The sequence below is a fragment of the Tympanuchus pallidicinctus genome, unplaced genomic scaffold (genome assembly GCF_026119805.1).
Source record: "Tympanuchus pallidicinctus isolate F22 unplaced genomic scaffold, pur_lepc_1.0 scaffold3, whole genome shotgun sequence".
NCBI lineage: Eukaryota > Metazoa > Chordata > Aves > Galliformes > Phasianidae > Tympanuchus > Tympanuchus pallidicinctus.
The window spans coordinates 73,042,150-73,065,098 of NW_026294747.1; the positions used below are offsets into that span (position 1 = coordinate 73,042,150).

General features: G+C 43.9%; 1 protein-coding gene across 6 annotated transcripts in view; it reads left to right on the forward strand.

Annotated features, from left to right (window-relative positions):
* Positions 1–5,238: 5,238 nt before the first annotated feature.
* The window catches only part of ARHGAP12 (Rho GTPase activating protein 12), a 68,854-nt gene continuing 51,143 nt past the window's right edge, over positions 5,239–22,949 (forward strand). For all 6 annotated transcript variants that reach the window (XM_052693798.1, XM_052693800.1, XM_052693801.1 and 3 more), the window contains exons 1-2: positions 5,239–5,375; positions 11,907–12,661. In XM_052693798.1, the coding sequence (XP_052549758.1) occupies positions 11,993–12,661 (669 nt within the window). In that variant the 5' untranslated portion in view covers positions 5,239–5,375; positions 11,907–11,992. The remainder of the gene's footprint in view (positions 5,376–11,906; positions 12,662–22,949) is intronic.

Genomic DNA, 22,949 nt, shown 5'->3' on the forward strand with positions numbered 1-22,949 from the left:
GTTCCCTGAACTGCAGTGACTTCTCAGGAATGGCTATGATGTTCTGAAATTACTGGGAACTCTGAGCCAGCACATAGTTTCCTTCATACCAGCCCACTCAGGGACTTGAAATAACTTTTTTGTCAGAAACAAAATACAAAATTGAAAGAAAGAAACACAGCAAGCCGTGGAAATGTCACAACCTTCTACCTAACTCTTTCTGCAGTCGCTGTCAGTCGCTGTACAGAAATTTGCTTTCGTCTTCTATGAAATAGAGAATTAAATAGACAAGAGCTGGTGCAGGGGCTAAAACAGAACAAAGTGTCTGGAGGAGGAAGAATAGAAGGTGACATCTATACTGGCAAAAAGAATATGCTCACAGATGCTGGAATGAGCTCATTTATTTTGTTAACTTGTTAGAGCTGTCCTTCCCATGGTTTGGTTGGAGGGTCCCACACACCTTCTGCTATGAGGCTTTTCCCACCAGCCAGTTTGGATGTGAACACCAGATCACACTGAGCAGTGTGGCTGCAGGCCCTCCCAGGATAGTCGGGCTCACTGCGCAAGCTGTTGTTACCACAGAGGTATAGCCACAGCCACAGAGGGCACATGGATATCTTGTATCTTCCTTTCACAGAAGCAGCCAAGTCCTAATGGTATTTCTCCAAATGCGTTCAGTAGCCTCTTGGAAAGTGTTGCACCTTTCCCGACTCCAGTGCTCCTGAAGCCATTGAAAATCTCCACTCTCTTTGCAGTGCTCAGCTAAATATGAGAGCATGTAAATGTTTGGGGCCTCCTAAAAATAAGTGCATGACTCACCTGTTTCAAGCCACCATGATGAGTATGAAAAATGTAAGTATTTTTTACTCCTGTTCCTACAGCCTATTTCAGTCCTTATTTCTAATTTTGGTTAGTAAGCATCTTGTCATTTCCAGCTCACACTTGGCCAAACCACGTCCCAAAGCCTTGACCAGGACCGCATTAACAACACTGCAGGTGCCCTGTCTGCCTCTCAGCACTGACAGTTTTAGACTGTGATTTGCAAGAGTGATTGTTGTTGAGTACCATAGTCAGTACCTTTCATTGCAGTTTTATCTCATGAAGGAGCTGTTATTAAGGGATTATTTGTACCTTTTGTATTGTCTATCTGTTAGCTAAGGCCACTGTGAGACCAGGACACAATATTTGTGCCAGGCTAAGACCTAGCGTTGTACTTCTATGCTTGAGCAAAGGCAGAAGGAAGAAATGCTCTCCTTCACCCACTGCTTGTTCTCGAGAGTGTATCAGAGAAGGATTTGGTTCCTTTCCTCATTTTTAATCCCATGCTGTGCCTCAGAGATGCATTTTCATGCTCAGCATAGAAGTGATACCTTGGTAGTAGATGCCCAAGAAGATAAAAGCAGCAAACAGTGCTAGGTCACAGGAGACCAGTGAGGCTGTTCATGACAGGAGCAAACCTAAATGGTCCTTTTGACCAAAACAAGTGCTACTTTGTTCTGTAGTAATGCTGATAATCGGATAGTTGATAGACTGCTAACACAAACAATGGCCATATTGGAATTTTTGTCACAGCTCCCACCAGATGGTTCCAGAGAGAAATCCAACCATTAAACACCACGAAACAATCGAGTGGCAGATGAGCAGAAGAAGCATGTGCAGCCCACAGAACATTCTAACATTATTTTTACAAAATCCCCTGGAAGGACAGAAGAATTGCACACATTTCTCCCTACATTTTCACATTACTTTCTCTGAACTGCGAACAGAAGCTCCTCCTTAAGGCAAAGAACATTCCTCTGCAGTGCCACAGCAGAAATCCTTTGCTGAACTTCTGAGAAATCTGCCTTCCTTTTTTTATATTCCTGACTTTCTTTGTTCCCTTTTCAATTGATTTTCTCTATAATACAGTTATATAAATAAAGATGGCTCATCCACGAGCCGAGGCAGGAGATGGGGAGTAAATTGACAAGTTCATGCAAAAAACCCACAGCATCTGCACGTTGTTAAAAGTGCTTTTGTAGTCTCTAGAAGGAACAGAAAGGGGAGATTGATTGTATGGACGTGTGTAGGTGGCAGAAGTATCTTTAGCTCGAGGTGAGAGGGTAGAAGCTGTCAGAAAAACAGAGAGTGGGAGCAGAGTAGACAGGAGGTGCCCCAGGTGATGTATTTCATATGAGGCGAGTTGAACTACTTTATAAAACAAATTTGTAAGTAGTATTGGAAACAAAAAATTCTATCTATGTAAGAACTGTCTGTTCATTTAAGAAGATTTTTTAAAATCTAAATTTGGACCCATTTCCCTACTGCATGTTGCTATTGAGGTTACAGTCACAAACACAGAATGATGGGAAAATGGATTGAAAATCCAAGGAGAAAGCAGAAAGAGTAAGGTGAATATCTGCAGTACCTGCCTGAAGAAAGAAGTTATAAGAAAGCTCTGTGTACTTCCGAAAGAAGGAATCAGTGTAGTTCACAATGAGATTAGGCTGTTTGGTGAGGGGGAGGGCAAATAAAGAATAAACAGCCCGGATCTCAGACTGGTCATGTTTTAGGCAGCACATTTCGGTTGGTTACCTAACAGCAGTTCTGGCACTGTGAGCAGCAGCATGGCAGCATCCAGTCTCAGATATGCATTTCAAATGAATTAAAACATGACGTTCATCCAGAATTACTGCAACTGAGTCACGCCTGAAAGAATGGACAGCTGAACTTGTAGAGAGTGGAATTAGTAGACTCAGATGAGAAAAAGAAATTTTGCCCTTCAGATTTAGTAGACTCAGACTTCTATACTAATGACCCTGCTATTTCAGAGCTCTCAACCTAAGGAGAATAAGTATTCTTTCCATGTCTAATTCAAACAGCAAAAAATGTTTATTCCAGGACTGGATTTTCAGGACTACGACACTTTTTTTTTTTTTTTTTTTTCTTTTTTCTTTTTTCTTTTTTTCTTTCTTTTTTTTATGTATTTGTGTTTTATGACAGACTGAAATATCAGGTCAACCTTTTTCTCCATGTCTGTGGCATCCCTAATGTCATTTTCTCATATGTCTGTTCCTGCCCTTCTACATGGCTGTCCTTTTTCACAGAACTGCCAGGAACTTAATCAACTGCCTTAGAGACAACTCCCTTTTGGCAAAGTTACATTTGGACAATGGTGTGGAGAAATATGGGGCAGCCGGACAGACAGACACTGACTGCATGCTGGCTTAGTTTAAGGAGTTGGTTTACAAATGCGGAAATTGATGTTTTATGTGTGAGTTATGATACATAAACTTTCCAAATCAATAAGTGTAAAAATTAATAGCCCTATAGTTTCTGCCACAATACATGCAGCAATTGTATTTGGCAGTTCCTTCCCTCTGAAATTCATGAGGTCACTACAGATACCAGGTCTTGCCACTTAATGTGTACATACAGCCCTACCCCAGGTGTTGGTGTGACAGCCATCCCACGCTTGCACATCTCCAGGGAAAATGAGTTGCAGTGGGCACAGGCTGTGACCTCCAGCTCTTGTTATCCCAGAAAATTTACAGAGAAATCCTTCATAGGCAGGATACGTAACACACTAAAACTGGAAGTTGAGCTGGACAGTTTGTGTGCAGTGTTGTGGGATGACTGCACTTGGGCAGGGACTCAAAATTACATATCTTCTGGCACCTTCGGCTCTATTATGCACATTGACATGGTGTGGGACCAGAGGTTCAGCACTGACTCAGAGGGAAGAGTGCCTCATAGTGAATCACTAATGCCATATCCTGCAGCACTCTGCTGCAGCTTTGGCAGTAAGAAAGGCTAATTACAGTGTGGTTACTATGACTGACTTTTTAGATTCTTTTATGCATACCTCAGGCATGCCAATAGGTAAAACATAGTCAGCTTGCTTAGAAACACCCGAGTGCCTTAAGTATATTATTTTCTACCACAAAACTGGGCATGCGAGCAGAATCCTATTAGACATAAACATCCAACTGAACACAGCATCCTGAATTGCTCTTTCTCACATGCATATTTTTGGGCGGTCCTGTGAAGAGCTAGGAGCTGGAGTTGGTGATTCTTGTGTTGGAGTGAATGATCCTTCCAATTCGGGATATTCTATAGTTCTATCATTCTCTGAATGGAAAACTACAAGTTGTTTTGGTTTTTTTGGCCTTTGAAGGGTAAATAGTGAACATCTATTAAAAAAAAAAAAAAAAAAGTTTCCTTTACAATAGATATACCAATCTGCTGTTCTTCTGAACTCTGTGATGAGCTTGAACAAGGAGCTGGGACAGAGGTGTCAGCCATGATGCATCAACATAGCCCATAGAATTCAATGAGGGTGTCCTATGGGCAGCCCCAATCCTTGAGCCAGGAGGACACAGGCACAAGTATTCAGGCCAAGATACACAGAAGCAAAGCTTTAAGATATTTGTACAGCTTGCCACTTGTCTTGCATGTTGTCATGCATCACCAGATACAAAATACCAAGAAAGTGTCAGTATTAGAAATTCATGTAAAGGCATTTTTGCCACTTCTCTCCTTCTCTTTTTCACCTGTTTCCCCCTCCTTTTTGAGGATTTTTACCACCTCCTTCCTTACTCCACGTGCTAAAATAATCAGCACAGGGCCAGCATTAGCCCTGATCACGTTAGTTAGAGTGCACAGAGAGCACACATCCCTGAGCATTGCTTTAGGCTGTCTTCACACAGTCGGACACCCCTGCTCACACTCGGCTCGTTCTTCCAAGGCTCCCTTTGCCACCCCGAGGAGCAGGCACAGTTTCTTTGGAGATAAGATTGCCGACAGCTTGAAAACACTGTGAAGGTCACACAGATGTTCCCAGCCGGGTTGTGCGGCAGTTTTGTCTGCTACAGTTAGGGACGTTCTCATAACTGAGTAAGTGAATTTGCCTGTTGCTGTTCACTTATTTTTGATCGAGCTGCTCAAGTGCCGCGGTCCGTTCACCTGTTCACCGGCACTCGGGTCTCCGCTCGCTGCGAGGAAAGATCCCGTGCTCCATCTGTCTGCGCCATAACAGAGCGACTTCGCGTTGCACTCGGAGCACGAAACGGCCGTGATTCTGTGATTTTGTGATTCTGTGACCGTAACCGCACGGGGCAGCGCCGATTACCCGTCAGCACAGCGGCTCCCCCGGCCCAGACGCCCTCCCGGCCCCGCCCCAGCCCCGCCACCTGCGGCGTTCCCGGGCCCGGCCTCGCGGCGGCATCGCACTGGAGGCGGAGCTCCGCCTCCACCTCCGCTCCGGCCCCGCCCCCGGCACGTGACGCGGGGTGACGCCGCCGTGCCCGGGAGCTGACACTCGACGCAGGGGTCGCGCCGCGAGCGGCGGGCAGGGCACGCGCGCAACCGCCACCGCCACCGCGGCCACCGGAGCGGGGCCCGCGCCGCAGGGACAGGTGAGGGGCCGCGGGGCCGCGCCTCTCGGGCTGGCGGTCGGGGGGCGGAGGGGGGCGGCGCGGCGCGGCGCCGGCGGCGTCGCGGGCGGCTGCCCCGAGGCGGGCCGAGAGCGCGGCCGCGCCCCCTCCGCGGCCCCCGCCGCCATCCCCCGGGCGGGGCGGGCTCGGGGCGGCCGCGCACCTGGGCGCTGCCGGGGGCCGCACAGCGCCGGGGGCGGCCCGAGCCGGGTTGAGCGCCTTACGCAACCGCCTCACCTGGGCGGCCGCTCTGCGAACAAAGGGGCTCCGGGCAGCGCTGCTGGGGCCGCTGCCGCCGCCTCGCCCCCGCCCGCCCCCTCCGCTTCGGGGCTGCGGCTGCCTTTGAATAAATAAGTCGAGCCGATGGGTGGCCCGGGGCGGCGGGGCCGTTTGCAGGGGGCGGCGGGACGGGAGCGGAGCGGAGCGACCCCGCGAGGTGCACTGACAGTTGCTGGCCGGGCATCGCCTGCCGTGAGTCAGGGAGCAGCGAGCAGCGCTGCGTGGTTACTGATTAAGCCTTTAGTTTTTAAGGAAGTCCGAGCTCGGGGAAGCCACTTCACGTTGCAGTAGCAGCGGATTGCTAACTCGAGCGAACGGGGATTAAGCTCGCTTTCAAAAGCTTCTAACTTGCCCGTTGGGGCCGATTTGTTGTTCGCGTTTGCATCTTTGCGCTTGTTTCCGTCCGGGCGCCGCACGCACACGCGGTGCTTACGGGGGCGGCCGCGCAGGAGCGCGGCGGCCGCAGAGCGCCGTGGAGGTGTGCCGGGCGGGACGGAACAGCGTGAGCTGCGACGGGTGTGCGCCGCGCTGCTGAGAACGCTGCCCCGGGGGAGCGCTCCCGGAACCCGGCGGAGTGTCGGCCCGAACTAATAGGAAATTATCCCGATCTAGCGCTGGCGACTGAGTTATTTTTGTGGTAGCAACGCACAAGGCTCTGTGTCAGTAAGGGGTGAAGTTTGATGCTGAAAATGGAAAAAAGGCTGCACGAGGCAACTGGTGCTTCTTGGTAGGACACACAAACAAGGTCACAGGAGAGAGCTGAGATCTGCAACTCTCTGCATTTAGTAACTGAGATCTGTTTGTATTATAAAGTAAAAAATTCCTGAACCACAGTAAGGGTTTTTTTTTTTCGTCAGGAGGAATATAAAGAAAAAGAGATAAACCCAAAAGACTTTTTGCCTTAATTACCTGGTTATAGAAGATCAGAAGAAAATACTGTGGAGGATAAACTGAGGGGAGGTGGGGAATTCCTGCTGTATACCTCCTGATTTTTATTTCCTATTGCGTTCTGAGGTAATGCTGAATAGGGAGCTACCTTAGTTAATACAATATGCACATACGATGACTTTATAGGCTCCCATCCATGGACCATGCATCCCTCCCTTCCTAGTCACGTGCACTTTGGGATCAGTGAGGGTTGAGTGCTTTCAGTGGGTGATGCTGTAGGGTTTCAGCTGCATTAAGAAGGCCGACTACTGAAGTAAGGAGATACCTGAACAAACCACTCCAAGAAGGGCTGAAGTTGCTGTTGCAGTTATTCAGGTTTGATTAGAAAAGATCCCAGTTTGTTTGGAAGTGTGCAAACACAATCTTGTATTAGTAACAAAGCTGGGCTCGGGCTGGCGTGGAGGACTGCTGAGCTTTGCACGTAGCTCCCACCCCGAGGAAGTGTCGCAGGGGTGCGGGCAGCAGGCAGGGTGGGGCTGACCTCAGCAAACAGCGGGTGCTGGCCCTGTGCAGCCTTTGCTGAGTAAGGGCTGGGAACGGTTCCATCGGGAGCAGGTCCCATCGGAAGCGGAGCCTGGGAGCTCTGTGCCAGAGGAGATCTGTGAGATCCCTGACCCAGTGCCTCTGTCAGCATGGCTGGGCTGGTGCCCATCTCTGTGCTGGTAGGCAGCTGGTGGGAGCGTGTGTGTTATGGCAAATGTGTTCTGTGTGAATGTTTACCAGGGTGGATAGTGACAGGACAAGGGGGAATGGTTTTAAACTAAGACAGGAGAGGTTTGGGTTAGTTATTAGGAGGAAGTTTTTCGCAGAGAGTGGTGATGCACTGGAACAGGTTGCCCAAGGAGGTTGTGGATGCCCCATCCCTGGAGGCATTCAAGGCCAGGCTGGATGTGGCTCTGGGCAGCCTGGTCTGCTGGTTGGCGACCCTACACGTAGCAGGGGGCTGAAACCAGATGATCATTGTGGTTTTTTTCAACCCAGGCCATTCTGTGATTCTATAAATGTGTTTCCTCGTGGGCATGCGGCCCTCCTTAAATTAGTTACTCTGTACCATTTGGGTTTCGCTTCTAAAAATGTGGAAAATGTGGTCTGAATCTTTTTGTTTTGTATTCATGAAAATATTTTCCCATGTTTTTGTTGTCACTTGGGTTCATTCATTGTTATTTATCTGTTAAGCAGACATTCTTGGAATCATAGAACAGCTTAGGCTGGAAGGGACTTTAAGGGCCCTCACTTCCATCCCCATGCCATGGGTTGGTTCCCCCATGCAGCCTGGCCTTGTGCCCCTCCAGGGATGGGGCATCCACAACTTCTCTGGGCAGTAGTGCCAGCATTTCTCCACCCTTTGAGTAAAGAATGTGTTCCTAACATCTAACCTAAATCTCCTCTTTTATAGTTTAAAGCCATTTCCCTGTTTGTTGTCACCTATCATACCATGTAAAAAGTTGATTTCCTTCCTGCACGTAAGCTCCCTTCAGGTGCTGGAAGGCTACGGTGAGGTTCCTGTGGACCTTCCTCCTAGCTAAACGACCCCAGCTCCTTCAACCTTTCTCCACAGGAGGGGTGCTGCAGCCCTCTGATCATCTCTGTGGCCCTTCTTTGGACTTGCTCCAACAGCTCCGTATTCTGTTGCGAGGGCCCCAAACCTGGGCACAGTACTGCAGATGGGGCCTCACAAGTGCATAGCAGAAGGGGATGGTCCTCACCTCACCCTGCTGGCCACCCCTCTTTTGATGCAGCCCAGGATGCAGTGGGCATCCTGAGATCTGAGACTCACGTCCAGCTTTTTATCCACCAAACCCCCAAGTCCTTCTCCACAGGGCTGCTCTCAGTGAGTTCTCCCAGTCTGCACGTGTAATCTGGGATTGCTCTGACTGGCTATAGCACCTTGCTCTTGGCCTTGTTGAACTTCTTAGGTTCGTGTGGGCCCACTTCTCAATCCTGTCCAGGTATGAAGACTTCATTTAAGATACTGATTATTGATTAAGATATCGAAGGTTGCAGATGTACTCTGTGGAAGTAAATCTCATTTTTGTGCCCGTCATCCTCCAGTTAGAATATTTCAACCTTCTTTATCAAAGTGGATATCTTCCAGCCTTACCAGTAATAGTTAAAGAGAAAGCACAGAGGGTCTGCAAGGCCTGGCCCACTGTGTGACTGCAGTTGTTGATTTGTAGCACCAAAGTCACCCCATGGCATTAGTGTGCACTCGTGTCCCAGTTTCTGTGTGCCCACTGCAGGATGGCACTGAGCTTGTGGGAGAACAGCCCACATGCTGACCCTGGGCAGCAGGGACCATAACGGCAGTTGGCTGCAAACCTGAAGTGTGAACTCTGAGCAGTGAGGAAGCTTTCCCACCTGTGCCTTCGGTGTTTAGCTCTGTGGAGGCGGAGGAGCAGAGCCTTGCTTGATCCTGATGATGAGCTGTTTATACAACTGTCTTAGTGTTCTGGCCTGCCACAGAACTGATTTCTTTTTGATCGTGTGTTTGATGTTACCAAATGTTTGCTATTGAGTTGATAATTTTGCAGCTTGGCTGGAAGAACAGAAATATGTGCCTTTTCTCTTAGTGGCAAAGGGCTGAGCTAGCAAAACCATTTTTGTAGCTATTGTATTTAATTTACCTTCTGTTTCTTAAAATCCTGTTAACTTTTTAAAGTATAAAATACAGCTTATACTGGGCATATCTATCTTGAAAAGACATTTAGCATGCATTTTTTCACTAAATAGTTACGTGAAATAGGCAAAAGAATGAAAATGTCAAGCCTTTAAACGCTTAGAAGCCCTGTGGGAAGCCACGGCTGTGTGTTCTTTTGTTTTGCCTCTGTATGGGAGAAGGAAAGGCAGTGTGAACGGGCTGTGTTCCTAAATTTTCATTTCCAAGGCAGCATACCTTCATGGTAGCCTGTAGCTCAGAGTCACTTATGTTTTTCTAGTCTGTGACCTTGAAGCTGAGATTGGTAGCAGCACTGGGGAAGTGTTGGGAGGAGTCGGATTTGGTTACAAGGAAGAAAATATCATTTTGTATGGGAGCGGGGAAGGCCGCAATGTGGGCATGTTTACCTGCTGCTGGAATTGCTAACACATGCAGGGCTGCGCTTAAAAATACCTGTTTGTGCTGAACGGCAGGTGGGCAGGGTGGTTTGTGCTGAGACTGTAAATTAGCTCCAGTGCTGCAAATGTCAGGGTGCTGTTTTATGGGGGAGAGAATAAAAAGGCGGAGGAAACCCATTGCAGACAATCTGAGCATTATTCTCTACTCTTTGCGTTCCTCTTAGTGCCAGCTTTGTTTGCATGTGGCACCATCTTTCTTTCTGCCAAGTCCTTCAATAATATTGTAAGCCAGATCTTGTGACTCCATTTAGAGTCTTGTAAACAACTGTGGCTTTAAGGCTACCTGTCGGAAATGCATCCTGGGTGCAGAAATGGTCTATGGGGAAAAGAAAGACATGATTTAAACAGGGTGATTGTTTCTAAGCTTTGTAGTTGGACTGTCAGGTGTTGGTTTTCAGCTGAGTTAAGTGTATTCAAGGATCAGCTCGAATAGCCAAAATGGTGGAAGGAAAACTGCAGAACTGTTAGGCATTTTTGCTTCAGCTCTCTTCACAAGTGTCCTTTGTTGTTGTTTTTGCACTTAGTCCCTATTATGGTCTGCATCTGTGTGCCTGCATGGAATTGCATTTGAGTTACAGGGTAAACAATGTAGGTCTCATCATGAAGTCTCAACTTGCAGAGCAGCAAATTTCTGAATTGTTTTTGTCATTCATATGTTGGTGGTTTTTTTTTTTTAGTTTTGTTTTTTTTTTTACTTATTTGTTAGTCTTTGAGGTTAATACAGCAGCTTTTATGTGGATTCTTCTAAATGCTTTTTGAGTGTTAGAGATCTCACCCTTATCAGCTTTGATTATTTTTTTTTTTTCAAGGTTAAGAAATTGCATTTTTTCCTTTATTAAGCTGTTTTTATTGTAAGTTGCTAAGACTGGTGTTCACCAACTCACCAATTGTGGTGTTAGGTGATTAAATAGAGGAGAAACTGCATGTTGTGGATATGGGAACAGTGGTAGTTGGCTATGCTAGAAGGTGCTGTAAGTCTAAACGCTACATTTTCATACTTTTTGAGACCTTGCCTGGAGCACTGTGTCCTGGTGTGGAGTCCTCAGTGCAGGAGAGACATGGACCTGTTAGAGTGCATCCAGGGAAGGGCAACAAAAATGATCCAAGGGATGGAACGCCTCCCCTGTGAGGACGGGCTGGGAGAGCTGGGGCTGTGTAGCCTGGAGAAGGAAAGGCTCTGGGGAGAGCTGAGAGCGGCCTGTCAGTATCTGCAGGGGGCTGTAAGCAAAAAGGACCAGATGGCCTTTAAGAGTCATAGAATCGTTTGAGGTGGAAGGCATATTTAGATGTTTCTGTGGTTCTGTATAATATAGTTTTATCGATTATCCATTTTTGGTTTTGATTCATCATCCTTAATATTCTTTCTAATGTGGGGGTTTTTTTATTTTTAACACTTACCAGGTGCATATCAGGTTTTCTATGATGTAAATACTGCTCAAAGGTCTCTTAAGAGCAGATTAAACATTTAGAATTTAAACCACTGAAGACACAGCATTTTGGAAATTTGAAATACTTTTTAATATTACATTATGCTAGCAATTTCTAGAAGCAATTCAGAAGTCCTAATGCCTGGCCAGATGCAGGAGCATCAAAGCCCACATACTGCACTGCTCCCAAGCTCTTGCATCTCAGCACAGGTTGGCAGGGGCTACATACAGTGCGTGGGTCTGCAATAGCCAGCCTGTGCTAAGCTGGGATGCAGCACTGGAGGAAGAGTGAAGGATTTTGTAAGGAATTCTCAGTGCTCTGAAGTGACTCTTGAACCGAAGGGTAATGCAAAGTAAACACATCATAATCTCCTTTTAAATATTTTGATTAAAACCAGAATAATGGCAGTTTCTTAAGAAATTAAGCCTGTGCATAAGCGAGAGAGAGTCAAACTAGTCCTCTCACCAAGCCCTCAATGACTGACATCACTTAGTTGTAGCAACAACAAGCTTAGCGGGTAGCTTGATAGCAAGATGCTTGTGAGACTTAAATCAGGGATTCTGTTGTAGTGTTGACTTTGTGTTATTGCTGTGAAAAGTATCTGAGAGTCTTTAATTTATTAATGGGTTTGACTGAGGTTGACGTAAGTGGAGTCTACAACGTTATTTTTGAAATTATTTTCCTCTGAAGTGCTCTCGGACAGTTACTTCATCATATAGACATCATTTTCTTTTCTTATTGCAGCTGTGATTGTGAACAGGAAACAAACGCTTCCCAAGCAGAATGTGGCAAAGTGTTTGCCGGAAAAGGTGAAATTTCTTGGGGTGGAGATGGCTGATAGGAGCGCCAAGATCCTTCCAGGACAATTGTACATTGAAGTGGAGTATGACTATGAGTATGAGGCCAAGGACAAGAAAATTGTAATTAAACAGGGGGAGAAATATATATTAGTGAAGAAGACTAATGACGATTGGTGGCAAGTGAAAAGGGATGAAAATTCCAAACCCTTTTACGTGCCAGCACAGTATGTGAAGGAAATACCACGGAAAGCACTGATGCCACCTGTTAAGCAAGCAGGCATGCTGCCAAATAATGCTTTAAAGCTGACGCATGGATTACAGAGATCGACAGAAAATGTGAATAAGTCACCAGAGCTTTCTAGTTTTGGGAAATCTTCTCCGGTTCAAGTGTCTTGTTTAGTTCGAGATGCCAATCAAAATCTGGGACCAAACAATAGCCCCGGTCAAACTCTTGGTTTGAGTCTGGACCTTACTCAGAACAATGGAAAACTTAACAACGAGTTGCAGTCTCCCAAGGTTTCCAATCAGTTTCGAACCATCTCCATGGGTCATTTCCCATGTCCAGAGTTCTTGGAAATAGAGAAGACCAGCTTTTTGCATGAACAGTCTTGTGACTCGGCAGGAGAAGGCTCAGAAAAAATTCACCAGGATTCAGAATCTGGAGATGAACTCAGTAGCAGCTCCACTGAACAAGCGCAGGTAAGCTTAAGAAACAGTTTCTGTAGATTTGTGGGTGTTTTTTTTTTTTTTTTTTTTTTTTTTTTAATTCTTCCTTCTCCTATTACCATAACTATTTGTCTTAAGTTTTGTTTTTCTTATTTTCTCCTAATAAACAGAAGTTGTAAGCACCACTGTCTTGTCTCAGCATCAGCTGGCTATTGAAGTCTAAACTGTTGATGTGAATGGCTCTGATGTCCCACAGGTTTGTCCTGTGATTGAATGTTACAGAAACATTGCCTTATTGTTTTAAGATAACACTGAGGTTGGGTTATATTGTCTTCTAGATGAAGGGAACCAACTGCAGTAGCTCACTTCTTTTTTTTTTTTTTTTTTTTTTTTTTTTTGAAACCAGAGGAAGGTAGTAGTGCTGGTTACTGTCAGCTTTTTCCTTGGTCTGTGTTTAGGTGGTTTGAATACAAACTGATCACTTATTTGCCACAATCAGAACTCACTTTAGGGTGGTATACACATGAAAGTTGATGCTAACTTCAGAAATGAAAATCTTCCTATAGATAGTTGTGCTTCAGCACCAACTTATTAATAAGACACAGTTAAGACAAAGCTGCTTAGCTGATATGACTGGGTATGGGGAGATCCTAAAGATACAAGAGTGAGTGATTTATGCAGTCATGAACTTGCATACGTTTATATGCAGTTACTGAAGTAGCCAGAATCAATAGTTCTTAAATATTCTAGTCTTTACCTGTTTCTTGAAAGTCAGTTTCTATAGTTATGGATCTTCATGCCTCTAATATTTGTTACTCTTAAAACAATTTTACTTTCACTTGTTCCTTTTTTTCTGCAAACAATAAGGAATAAATGAGATTAATGAATTTAATCTCTTCATTTATAAAAACAATTGATGTAAAGGTTGTTGTAAAGAAAGTAGAGAAAACCAATGAATGTTCACTGTAGGTGGTATGAGCTGCTTAGAACTTGGAAGGATAAAATAATGCTTAGATATTTACTTCAGAATCATCTGTAGTAGCTCATCTGCTGTCATATTAGTTGATTTGCAGGTGAATGACAAAATACTAAGGAATACTTTGAAAATACCTTTTACTTCAAATAGGTTACCATAAATTTACATGGTGCATTAGGACAGTCTCCTTGACTGTGTTGAATATGTGTCATCTTCTGTAATTAAAGTAGATGAAATTCACTTTACATGGGTGTCTTCTGGCAAATAGTAATAACCATTCAGGCCAGCTGTTCAGTTTCCGTGTGATTTTTTTGTGGCTATTGATGTGGTGACACATAATCTCTTCATCTTCCGCCTCCATCCCACCCTGCAAATATGTTGCCTCAACATGAAAATCTCTTTGTAAGCATGGCCTTCAGCAGAACAGGTATGCATGCATGTACAGCCTTCACTGAGTTACATGGAAGGTCTGAAGATGGAAGTTTTCCCAATGCTTAAAGTTAGAAATCATGAAAATGTTGAGTTCCAGCTGTAGGAAAATCGTGTAGTAGTTTGACTCCTGTCACTGGTGAGCTTGCTGTGGTCGTTGTCTTGGGAGCTTGATAGACCTTGCAGCCGTCATATTTAACAACTGTGGAGTCACTTCATCTCGTGTGCGATCACAGGCTCTTGAAATGCAGTGAAAATATGAGATATTTAGTAGCCACAGAGATGAAAGCAGTAGAAATGCTGATGTCACTGTTAGCTCAGTTTGGATATGAGTGCCAGCCTTCTCTTCTGGAAGAGCCTCATGTTTTTGGGTTTTTTTATTAAATAATTCTTTCAATAATGAACATTGTTAAGTAGAAATCAGCTGTGCAGAAATTAATGGCTCAGAAAGATGTTTTTTATTGCTGTAGTCAGTCTGTAGTCAGAACGTCAAGTTCCCAGTTCTCACATGCAAACAGGGTGCTGCTTCCCAAGGCGCTGTGACTGGGGCTCTTCCTTCCCTCTGCTGCTGCTGTGCAACGCAGTTTTATGCTGTCTGAGTTACAGTAAATTCCAAACCACAGGTTTTTTCTTCTTAATTTGTAAGGTTAGAGACTAGATTGAGGGGGGGAGGGGAAGGGGGCGGGAAGGGGACAGGGGAGAATTTTTTTGTCCTTGATTTCATGAGCTCAGGCTTTCCATCCAGCTGTGGGAATGAGAGATAGTTTAGCTGGAGGTGGTGGCAATTACTTGTTCCTAGCCCAACCTTCAGTGTTTTCTCAGTACACTGAGTACAAATGTATGAGATGCAGAGGAGTTGCTTATGATGAGATTCTTCTAAGAGATAGGTTCCTCATTCTCACAAGATAGTCCTTCTTGTCCTTTCCAGTAAAGTGCAGGTTTTGTAGCTGAACAGTCTTCTACTCAGACATTTGTGGGCTGTGGAAATGCCAGAAGATCCAGTCTCCTATGAACTGTATAAAGGAAGGATTTTTTGAATGTCTGCAATCTGATAGGAGGTAAAGGATAGAGTGGTGACAATGTGAACAGAAGAATTTGCTACTGAAGATGTGGGCAAATGATCTCGGCAAGAGAAGAAAAAATTAATTGGGTAATGGAATGCTCTTGATCCTTTGCACAAAGCAATTCTTGACCCCTTATGCAAAGAAATCCCCAGTATTGGGTGTCACTCAGTTTGTTTATGGGCTTGAGCTGTAGGAAGGCTGGAGGTAATTAGAGAAAGCAGGGCCTGAGAGGAAACATTTCAGCTGCACCAGATTTAAATCTCTGGTGGAGGTGGTAACTGCCAGCAGAATTGGAATTAAGTAGATCAGAAGGGCACAGATAGAATCACAGGTGTGCTAATGGTGCTTAAGTGAGAATCAGTGAGATTTCTCAATTAAATTGTAGGACAGTTGTATTAAGCGTGATGTCACGATCCCAGCAGAACGGCTGAAAATAATCCTTTGAGAGGGTAGCAAGGGGAAAGAGGGAGACTTTGTAGCGGAGGGTGCACAGTATTTGAGCAACTGAAAGGACTGAGAGATGTGCCTTAGTCCTGAATAATTCTTCTGAAGGGAGGCGGGGAAAGGAAATGACCTATCTAAAACATACATATATAGGCACACCTAATTTCTTAGGAACAAAGAGTTGAAGCAAAAGGGGAAGAAGGTTAAAAGTGGTTTTGAAAAGGCTTTTTTGGTTAGTGTTTGCAGGTAAGTTCTGCTAACAAGCTTTGGGATAAGATGTGCAGACATGGAAGGATGGGTGTGTTCAGAGATTGCACTGAGGATGGTTTGGGATTATCTTTATATGCAGATGCAACTTTGGGATAAATAGTTGCAGACAGAAATTGAAATCTGCTTTCAGCCATACTAATGCATAACCTGCTTGAAAAAGTTTCTCTGATGAGGATGAGTGTTAGTGTTACGTTCTCTTCTGTCACGGGAGACATGGAATGTATATGTGCATGAGAACATTTGTTCCCATTTAATGTTACATGCTCGTTAAAGTTACTTTTAATAGCAGGCTGTTTTTAATCATTTATAAATATAGACAGTGACCCATTTGTAAAGACTGTTCTGTCTTTCATCCTCTTTAGTAATTGACTATTGCATAAACTGTCAAGTGCTAAAGGGGATTATCACTAGGATGGCTGTTTTGCTTTGATTGATTCCAAGTAGTAAAAATCTCGTGAAGAGATCTGTTTTACCTCTGCTGCTTCTGTGGAAATTGCTGGAGCTCTTTAAACTGAGATCATAAAGTTTTATATGTCTCCACAGGCAGTGTGAAAGCAGATCATACCTTTTTCAACTACTTTGTCACTTTAGTGAAGGGCTAATGGCACTGAGCTACTAGTGGTAGTGTCAGGCTACTGTGCTGCACAGATATGAACCCTCTAAGTAGGGGGCTGTTACTGGCTTTGTGGACTTGATTCAGTTTGCTTCGGTGGTTAGAAGTTTGATGCTTTTTCACTTAGGCGTTGGTTATGCAAATTAAGAAAGTTGCCAGGATGAAGAAAGCGCACCAAAAATACTTGTGGTGCAGCTGCAAATCTCTTCAGATTCTTAATGGCATTTATAATGTAGCATTTTCAATTAGGTTCTAAGTACTATCTTCATCATCTCTTCTAAAAATCAGCATTGATTATAATATACTGAGCTATACCTGATATAACGAGGTGAAGAACAACTTCTGATGATGAGGAACTAAAAGCTTTGCAAGGGGAGGCCTTTTGAAAAGCGTCAGAACATTTTTTAGAGTTATTGCAGTAACTGCTGTTAGAAATTTGTAACCAGCCTGAAATGCTCTCATGTTGTAGCAGTAGCTCTGAATGTTGTCTGTATGCACCTTCAAGGGTCCACAAAAGAAACTTTTTGTTTCTTTTTCCTATCCTATGCTAATGTGACTTTCTAAGGGCTGTTTGTGAGCAGCTCTATGTGGATGATGTTAATGTACAGCAGCAGTGTAAGTCAACTAACAGATAGTTGTGGCTCTTTGTGTAAGCAGTTCAGGGTTTGGGTGCCTTAGGATGAATAGGTACCACGTGCCCCGATGCTGCTGATAGCCCTTGTACCCTTCTGAACTTCTCTGTTGCAAATTGGGATGGCCTTCATTTAAAATAATAATAATAATAATAAAAATATAATAATAATAATAATAGTAACAAAATTATAATATTAAAAACAAAACATAGAAGGCAACTGTGGAAAAGTCATAGCCTGAGGGACAAGTTGTGTTTAGCTGACTGGCTTATGCCAACAGTGGCTGAGTGCTCGGCTGAGTAAGGTACATGTGGTCCTGTTTTTGTTCTTTCAGAGTTTAAACAAAGATCTGGAGCACTCCTATATTTCTTTGCATGCTAACCTAGTCTTCTGAGTTTCTACTCTTGTTTGATTTCACACAGAAGATGATGAAGTAAAGTTCTAAGGCATCCACCTTCCTCCTATGCCTTTGATACCGGTCTAGTGCAAATGAAGCTCAAGCTGCGCTGCTCAAGGAATGACAATCATAATATGGAATTGTTTTCTGTTTTTCGTCTAGAGAAGTGCCATTCCTGGCATGCAGTGTGAGTTTGGGTGCCTTTTCTGCTAAGCAGCACAGAATGTTGCCCTCAACATGGGGACAGCAGAATCTTTGCTGATGGTGGAGTAAGCAGTGATGTGAAGAAACAGCATAGGAAAACAAACTGATGGTTTGGCTGCTGCATAAACCTCAAGCTTCAGGAGATACCGGGGCCTTGCTGCTTCTCCATTGGCAGTGCTTCTGTTGGTTTTTAACTTAGGAACTTCCAGACATAGAACAAACTTCAAATTGCTTTGTAATAAACAAACCTTACTTGAGAATGTTTGATCATATTGTGTACTTGCACACTGCATAACTCTCCAAATAAACAATTGTGTTCTGTGTATCTTTACCTAGCTACTATCTAGACAGCTGTTGAATACTGCAGGGCTCATGTATTAAATAAATGTGCTGTTATTTCGTAGAATTCTAAAGAAAGTACTGCTTGTTTCACAGCAGTGTGACAAAACAGTAGGGAACGTATGACTGGATAGAATAAAATGCAGAACACTTATTTTCAGATATGCAGCCCTCTCTAGAATAGTAGGCATTTGTGCTTTAAAAACAAAAGTAAAGTCTAAGCGTATCTGGTACCCAGGCAGCTGCTATTTCTCTGTCTCTTGGCAGAGGTGTAGGATTTAAAAATAATGTAGAGAAATGGATTTTGTTCTTATATGGATTTTTATTCTAATACTGAAGGACAATACCCTTAAGCAAAACAGAGTAATAAGAATTGATGATGAATTTCAAAAGCCTTGCCATGGTGAGTGATTTGGGCAGAATGCCATTAGAATACGTGAATCAGTTTTGAGTTTGCTCTATGTTAACATGTGTTGCTGTGGGGAAAGATCAGAACTTTCTAGGAATGATGTTATGAAGGTGTTAGGTTAGTGCAAAGAAGCAATCAAACTACTGTAGAGAATGTCAGTTGTAGGAGACAGAGCAGAACAAAAATGCAGAGGTTTATAGGTAATTCCATGGTATTTCTGGATCTTATATACTGTGAAATTTGAAGATCTTTCTTCCTGAAAGTGAGTACTGCGGAAAGCAGTATACAGAAGGCTGTGAGCAGGGGCATGGAGTAGCTCCCGTATGAATCCTGACAAAATCTTTTCCCTACAGGTGCACATTTAGCATTGTAAAAATTATAAATAGTTTTTGAGTAGGTATTGCTATTACTGCTGAAAGATGGTTGAGAAGAGAAGTAACCGTAATTTTGATTGCTATTTTTCTTTCACTAGCCTTCATCTGTATGTCTTTTCTGTTGTAAGCTCTATACAGATGAAAGACTGTGTACAGTGATGTTCTGAAGATTGTTGTGAGTATTCTAAGTATCAATGAATTCTAGTTCTTCTGATAAATAGCTTTGTGAAAGAAATCTGAAAGTTAAGGACCTGTCTCAAGAGACTGAGCTTGTTGCTTCTGTTGGTTTTTGATGCTTACAAAGAGAATCTGAAGTCACATAATGTCACAAAGTTCTTGAATGCAATTTACTGGCACCCCTCATTAATCTGAGATTACAGGACTTATGAATTTAATAGTTCAGTTCTTTCCTTTTTTTAAATGGAAGCCTTGCTTTTCTGAGGCTTCCAGATGGTCTTCACACCACCCAGTTAAATTGAGCAGCTTCCCTGTGTTCTCTTTCAAGGCAGTGCTGCAGATTGGAGTGCTATGCATGTTTCCTGGTGTGGTGGTGTAAGCAGATTTGTGGATTACCATTCAGCTGAAGGACTTGGCTGCTCTAGGATCTGCTTGGCTCTACCAATATTTATAGCTGGAATAGCACAGAGGTGGGGTGGTGGCAGAGTGCTGTGATCTTGTGTGTCAATACTGGTGCAGCAATACCAAAGGCTGTGAGTGTTCCTCTATGGTAGCTTGAATAGCTATAAAGTGCCTTGTGCAAAGTTTGCAGGTTTGATGGATGAAGGGCATGCTTGCTATTTCAGTATGGCTTATGGGATGAGACTTCTGACTTCTGCAACTAGTGGACTAATGTAAAAGAATACCCAGCAAAACACTGATTAAAAAAATACTACTCGCAGCAAACTTTCTCAGCTGATTGTTCTATGTATGTAATAGTACAGTATACAGGCTTCTTTTGTAGGCAGCTTGATAGATTGCCAGGGTGCTGTCCTACCATGTTGCACACAGCCTGTGCTGCTCTTTGGCCTCTGTGCTTGTGCCCATGCTGATGCTGTCAGGACCTCTTAACCACCTCCTGCCCGGCCAGCTTCCCGCAACTGGGCTCCGGCAGCAGGCTGGGAGCTGGAGCCCAATGTGCCTTGCGAAGGGCAGCACGGCGGGACTGTGGCACAGCAGTCACATAGAGTGGTCCTTCAGCCCGTCTGCACTCTGCTGCTTGTGCTTGTGCCAGGGAAGGTCCTCGGCAGCCACCCACTGCTCTGCTGCCTTCAGAGCTCCAGCCTTCCCCCCACTTTGTCCTCTTGTGTGCCAGCTTGGAGTGCTGTTCTTCATGAGTCCTCTCTGAAAACAGAGAGTGTTTACTGTGGGGGAAATAAAACTTAGTCCTGTGTCCCTCTTCCCAGCAGACACCTGTCTCTGCTCCTTCCTTCCCCAAGCTTTAGAGTACTTGTTCATATCACAGGATGTCAACTGTGATGTACAGGAGTGGAATATTTTCCTTTAATTCTGTTTTTAATTAACCGTGTGTGTTAAAACCATATTGCATCCCTTATTCCAAGTTTACAAGTTGCTGTTGTAGCTGTCAATTGAACAAAACTTGGGCTCAAGTTTTCTGTCCTTTGTGAAGAACCAGAAAATCCCAAGTGCTCTGCTACAATCTTCTGTCTTGCTTTGTAAAACTCTGAAGCCTCAGCAGGTTTTGCCCAAACATAGGGTCTGAAGAAACTCCATTTGGTATGGATGAAGGCTGCAAGACAGTGCTCTTCAGAAGCTGCTGGTCTTTGGTCTAATGTTTGTTAAAACGAATAATAGGAACATTATGGGGGAAAGATGTTACACTGACAACTCTTTTTTTTTTTTTTTAATTGATTGCAAAGGAAAGATTTTTGTTTTTCTCTCCTCCTACAATTAACTCTTTGGTTGAGTTTTCAGTTAACTCTCTGTGGCCATCTTGCTCCTTTTGCTGTCCATTTTGTGGCACCTCCCTTGCCTTCTTGTAATATGATTGCTTCCTGTAACAAATGGAATAACGTCAGTGAAGTATTTCCAACTTTATTTTTTCAGCATTGTGTAGTGGGCCAAGCAATAACTATGTGCTGCTTTGTGGCATGTCTTGAATTTCCTAGAGGGAGAAAAAGATGGATGACTTCACATCTTGAGTTCTACATACACTTACACTAAATGTACAGCAAGGACAGCAAAATCATGCTGCTCTTCTGGCTTCCATCAGCTTTCTCTTTGCTCTTGCCTGGTCATGGCTGTGCTTAAAGGATCCAGTTACAGTACTGCAGTGTGATGCTGCAGCTCCAAGTCCTGCAGTGCCTGTCTCATTCTCACCTATCTATTGAGGCTGTTATTGATTGGTAAATTTTCCTTTGGATTAGAGATCTACCCACATCCTACACCTGCTGGCCATATGTTGAAAATTGCAAAGCATCTTTTTGGTGTTCAGTCTTAAAGCCAACTGGATGATAAAGGCAGATGCTGAAGTCAGTGGGAACCTGGATGATGAACCAGTCCCTGCACCCTGGGGGGCTGTATTTAGGAGCTCAGTTCATAGGTGATCCAGGCAATCTCATCCTCTTCTCCTCCTCTCACTTCATCTTCTCCCAGGGAATGTTGCTCTGCTTTTACCACTTGTGAGCTGTGATTTGTGCTCTCTGTGCCAGGGTTCTGTGTCACCCTTGTTATGGTTGGATCTGAGCTCCATTGCAGCCTCAGAGTTGTTGTGATGTTAACAAAATTCTGCAGATACAAATTGCTGTTGGTCTGCAGCTGTCAGGAGAAAGGGGAGGGGGAGGGAGAGGGGGGAGGAAGCTGCCTTAATACCTAATTTCATTAAGAAATATCTTTTCATTCCAAGAAACATGGTAGCTCCAGACTTGGCTTATTTGAAAGTTCTTAAAAGTTGGAAGAAACAATGGAATGTTGAAAAGTATATTTATTCTGAAAGTTGAATTACAGAAATAACCATTTTTAAAAATGAAAGAAATTCTTGCTGGTACAAGAAAAATAAAAAGGAAGGAAGATATAGAAAAGCGTGGCAGTGTTGCATTTCTGCCCCAAATCCAAGTGCCAACAAACTGTCCGCAAGTAGAGCGGAGCAGTCAGAAATACAGTCAAGGCACGAGTATGTGTATTTTTAGTTGTTGCGAGGGGGAGAAAGCTGCAACCTGGTTGTGGTTCCCGTGAGAATCTTCCTCCTGTTCTTCATTCTGCTGTAATTGTGGGCTGTTGCTGAGTGCTTGTTGGGATTTCAAGGTGGCTTTTGACAGTGCATTCGTGTGCTTTATTTTAGCACTTCACTTAAAAATGGATCTTAGATATCTCTGCAGATGTTGGAAGCGATGTGCTGTATGTTGGATGTCTTTATGAAAATATTCATCCTCTTTTGTATGCTTCTGTGGAAAAGAGTCAGAACGCTAAAAGCAGAGTGTCTGTTCTCGTTTAATTAAAAATGAAGAATTAGAAAAATACACGCAATGTGGCACTTCCCATAGGCTTTTTTGTGTTAATTTAACAGCTTCTGTTCATTCTGTTGTCTTTTAAGACAATTTGAAACTGAAATCTTGACGTGAAATGTTGTGTGTGTGTGTGATGTCTGTCATGAGATTTGCCTTCCTACCTCATAAACTGTAAAAAAAGTTCTGCCTGCTGCAACAGCAGATGTTCTTTGTCTTGAGCCTCTCAAATAAATGAGTTTGGGGGGGTGTTTCAGCAGCCCAAACAAAACTGCAGTTTCAGTTGTGTGCTGGAGCAAATATGTTGCGTAGGCAGCGCCAGCTGGATTTAGGAGGGTTGTGGCACTTTGTCTCAAATCAGCTTTTCATTCATCCTTCCCCCCTCTTCCTGATGAGTGCGGATACATGTGGGGGTTTTTATGGTTTATTGAGAACTTCATTTCTTCATGTGTCAAAGTGAGAAGTATCCTTCCTGGTCAGGGAGGGTTTTAAGCAGAAAGCCCATGTAAAACTTGTTTCAGTGCCAAGCATTCTTACCATTGCTTGTTTTTCTGCCTTAAAGTTTGCTTCAGGCAGGCTGTTCCGCTCCTAAGTGCTCCAAGGCACCACAGATGACACATGTCATTCAGTGCTAAGCTCCTTTGAAAGTTAAATTGCAATCTCTGCTCTTAGTTGCACGGTGACTTTTTGTCTTGTACCATCTAAACTT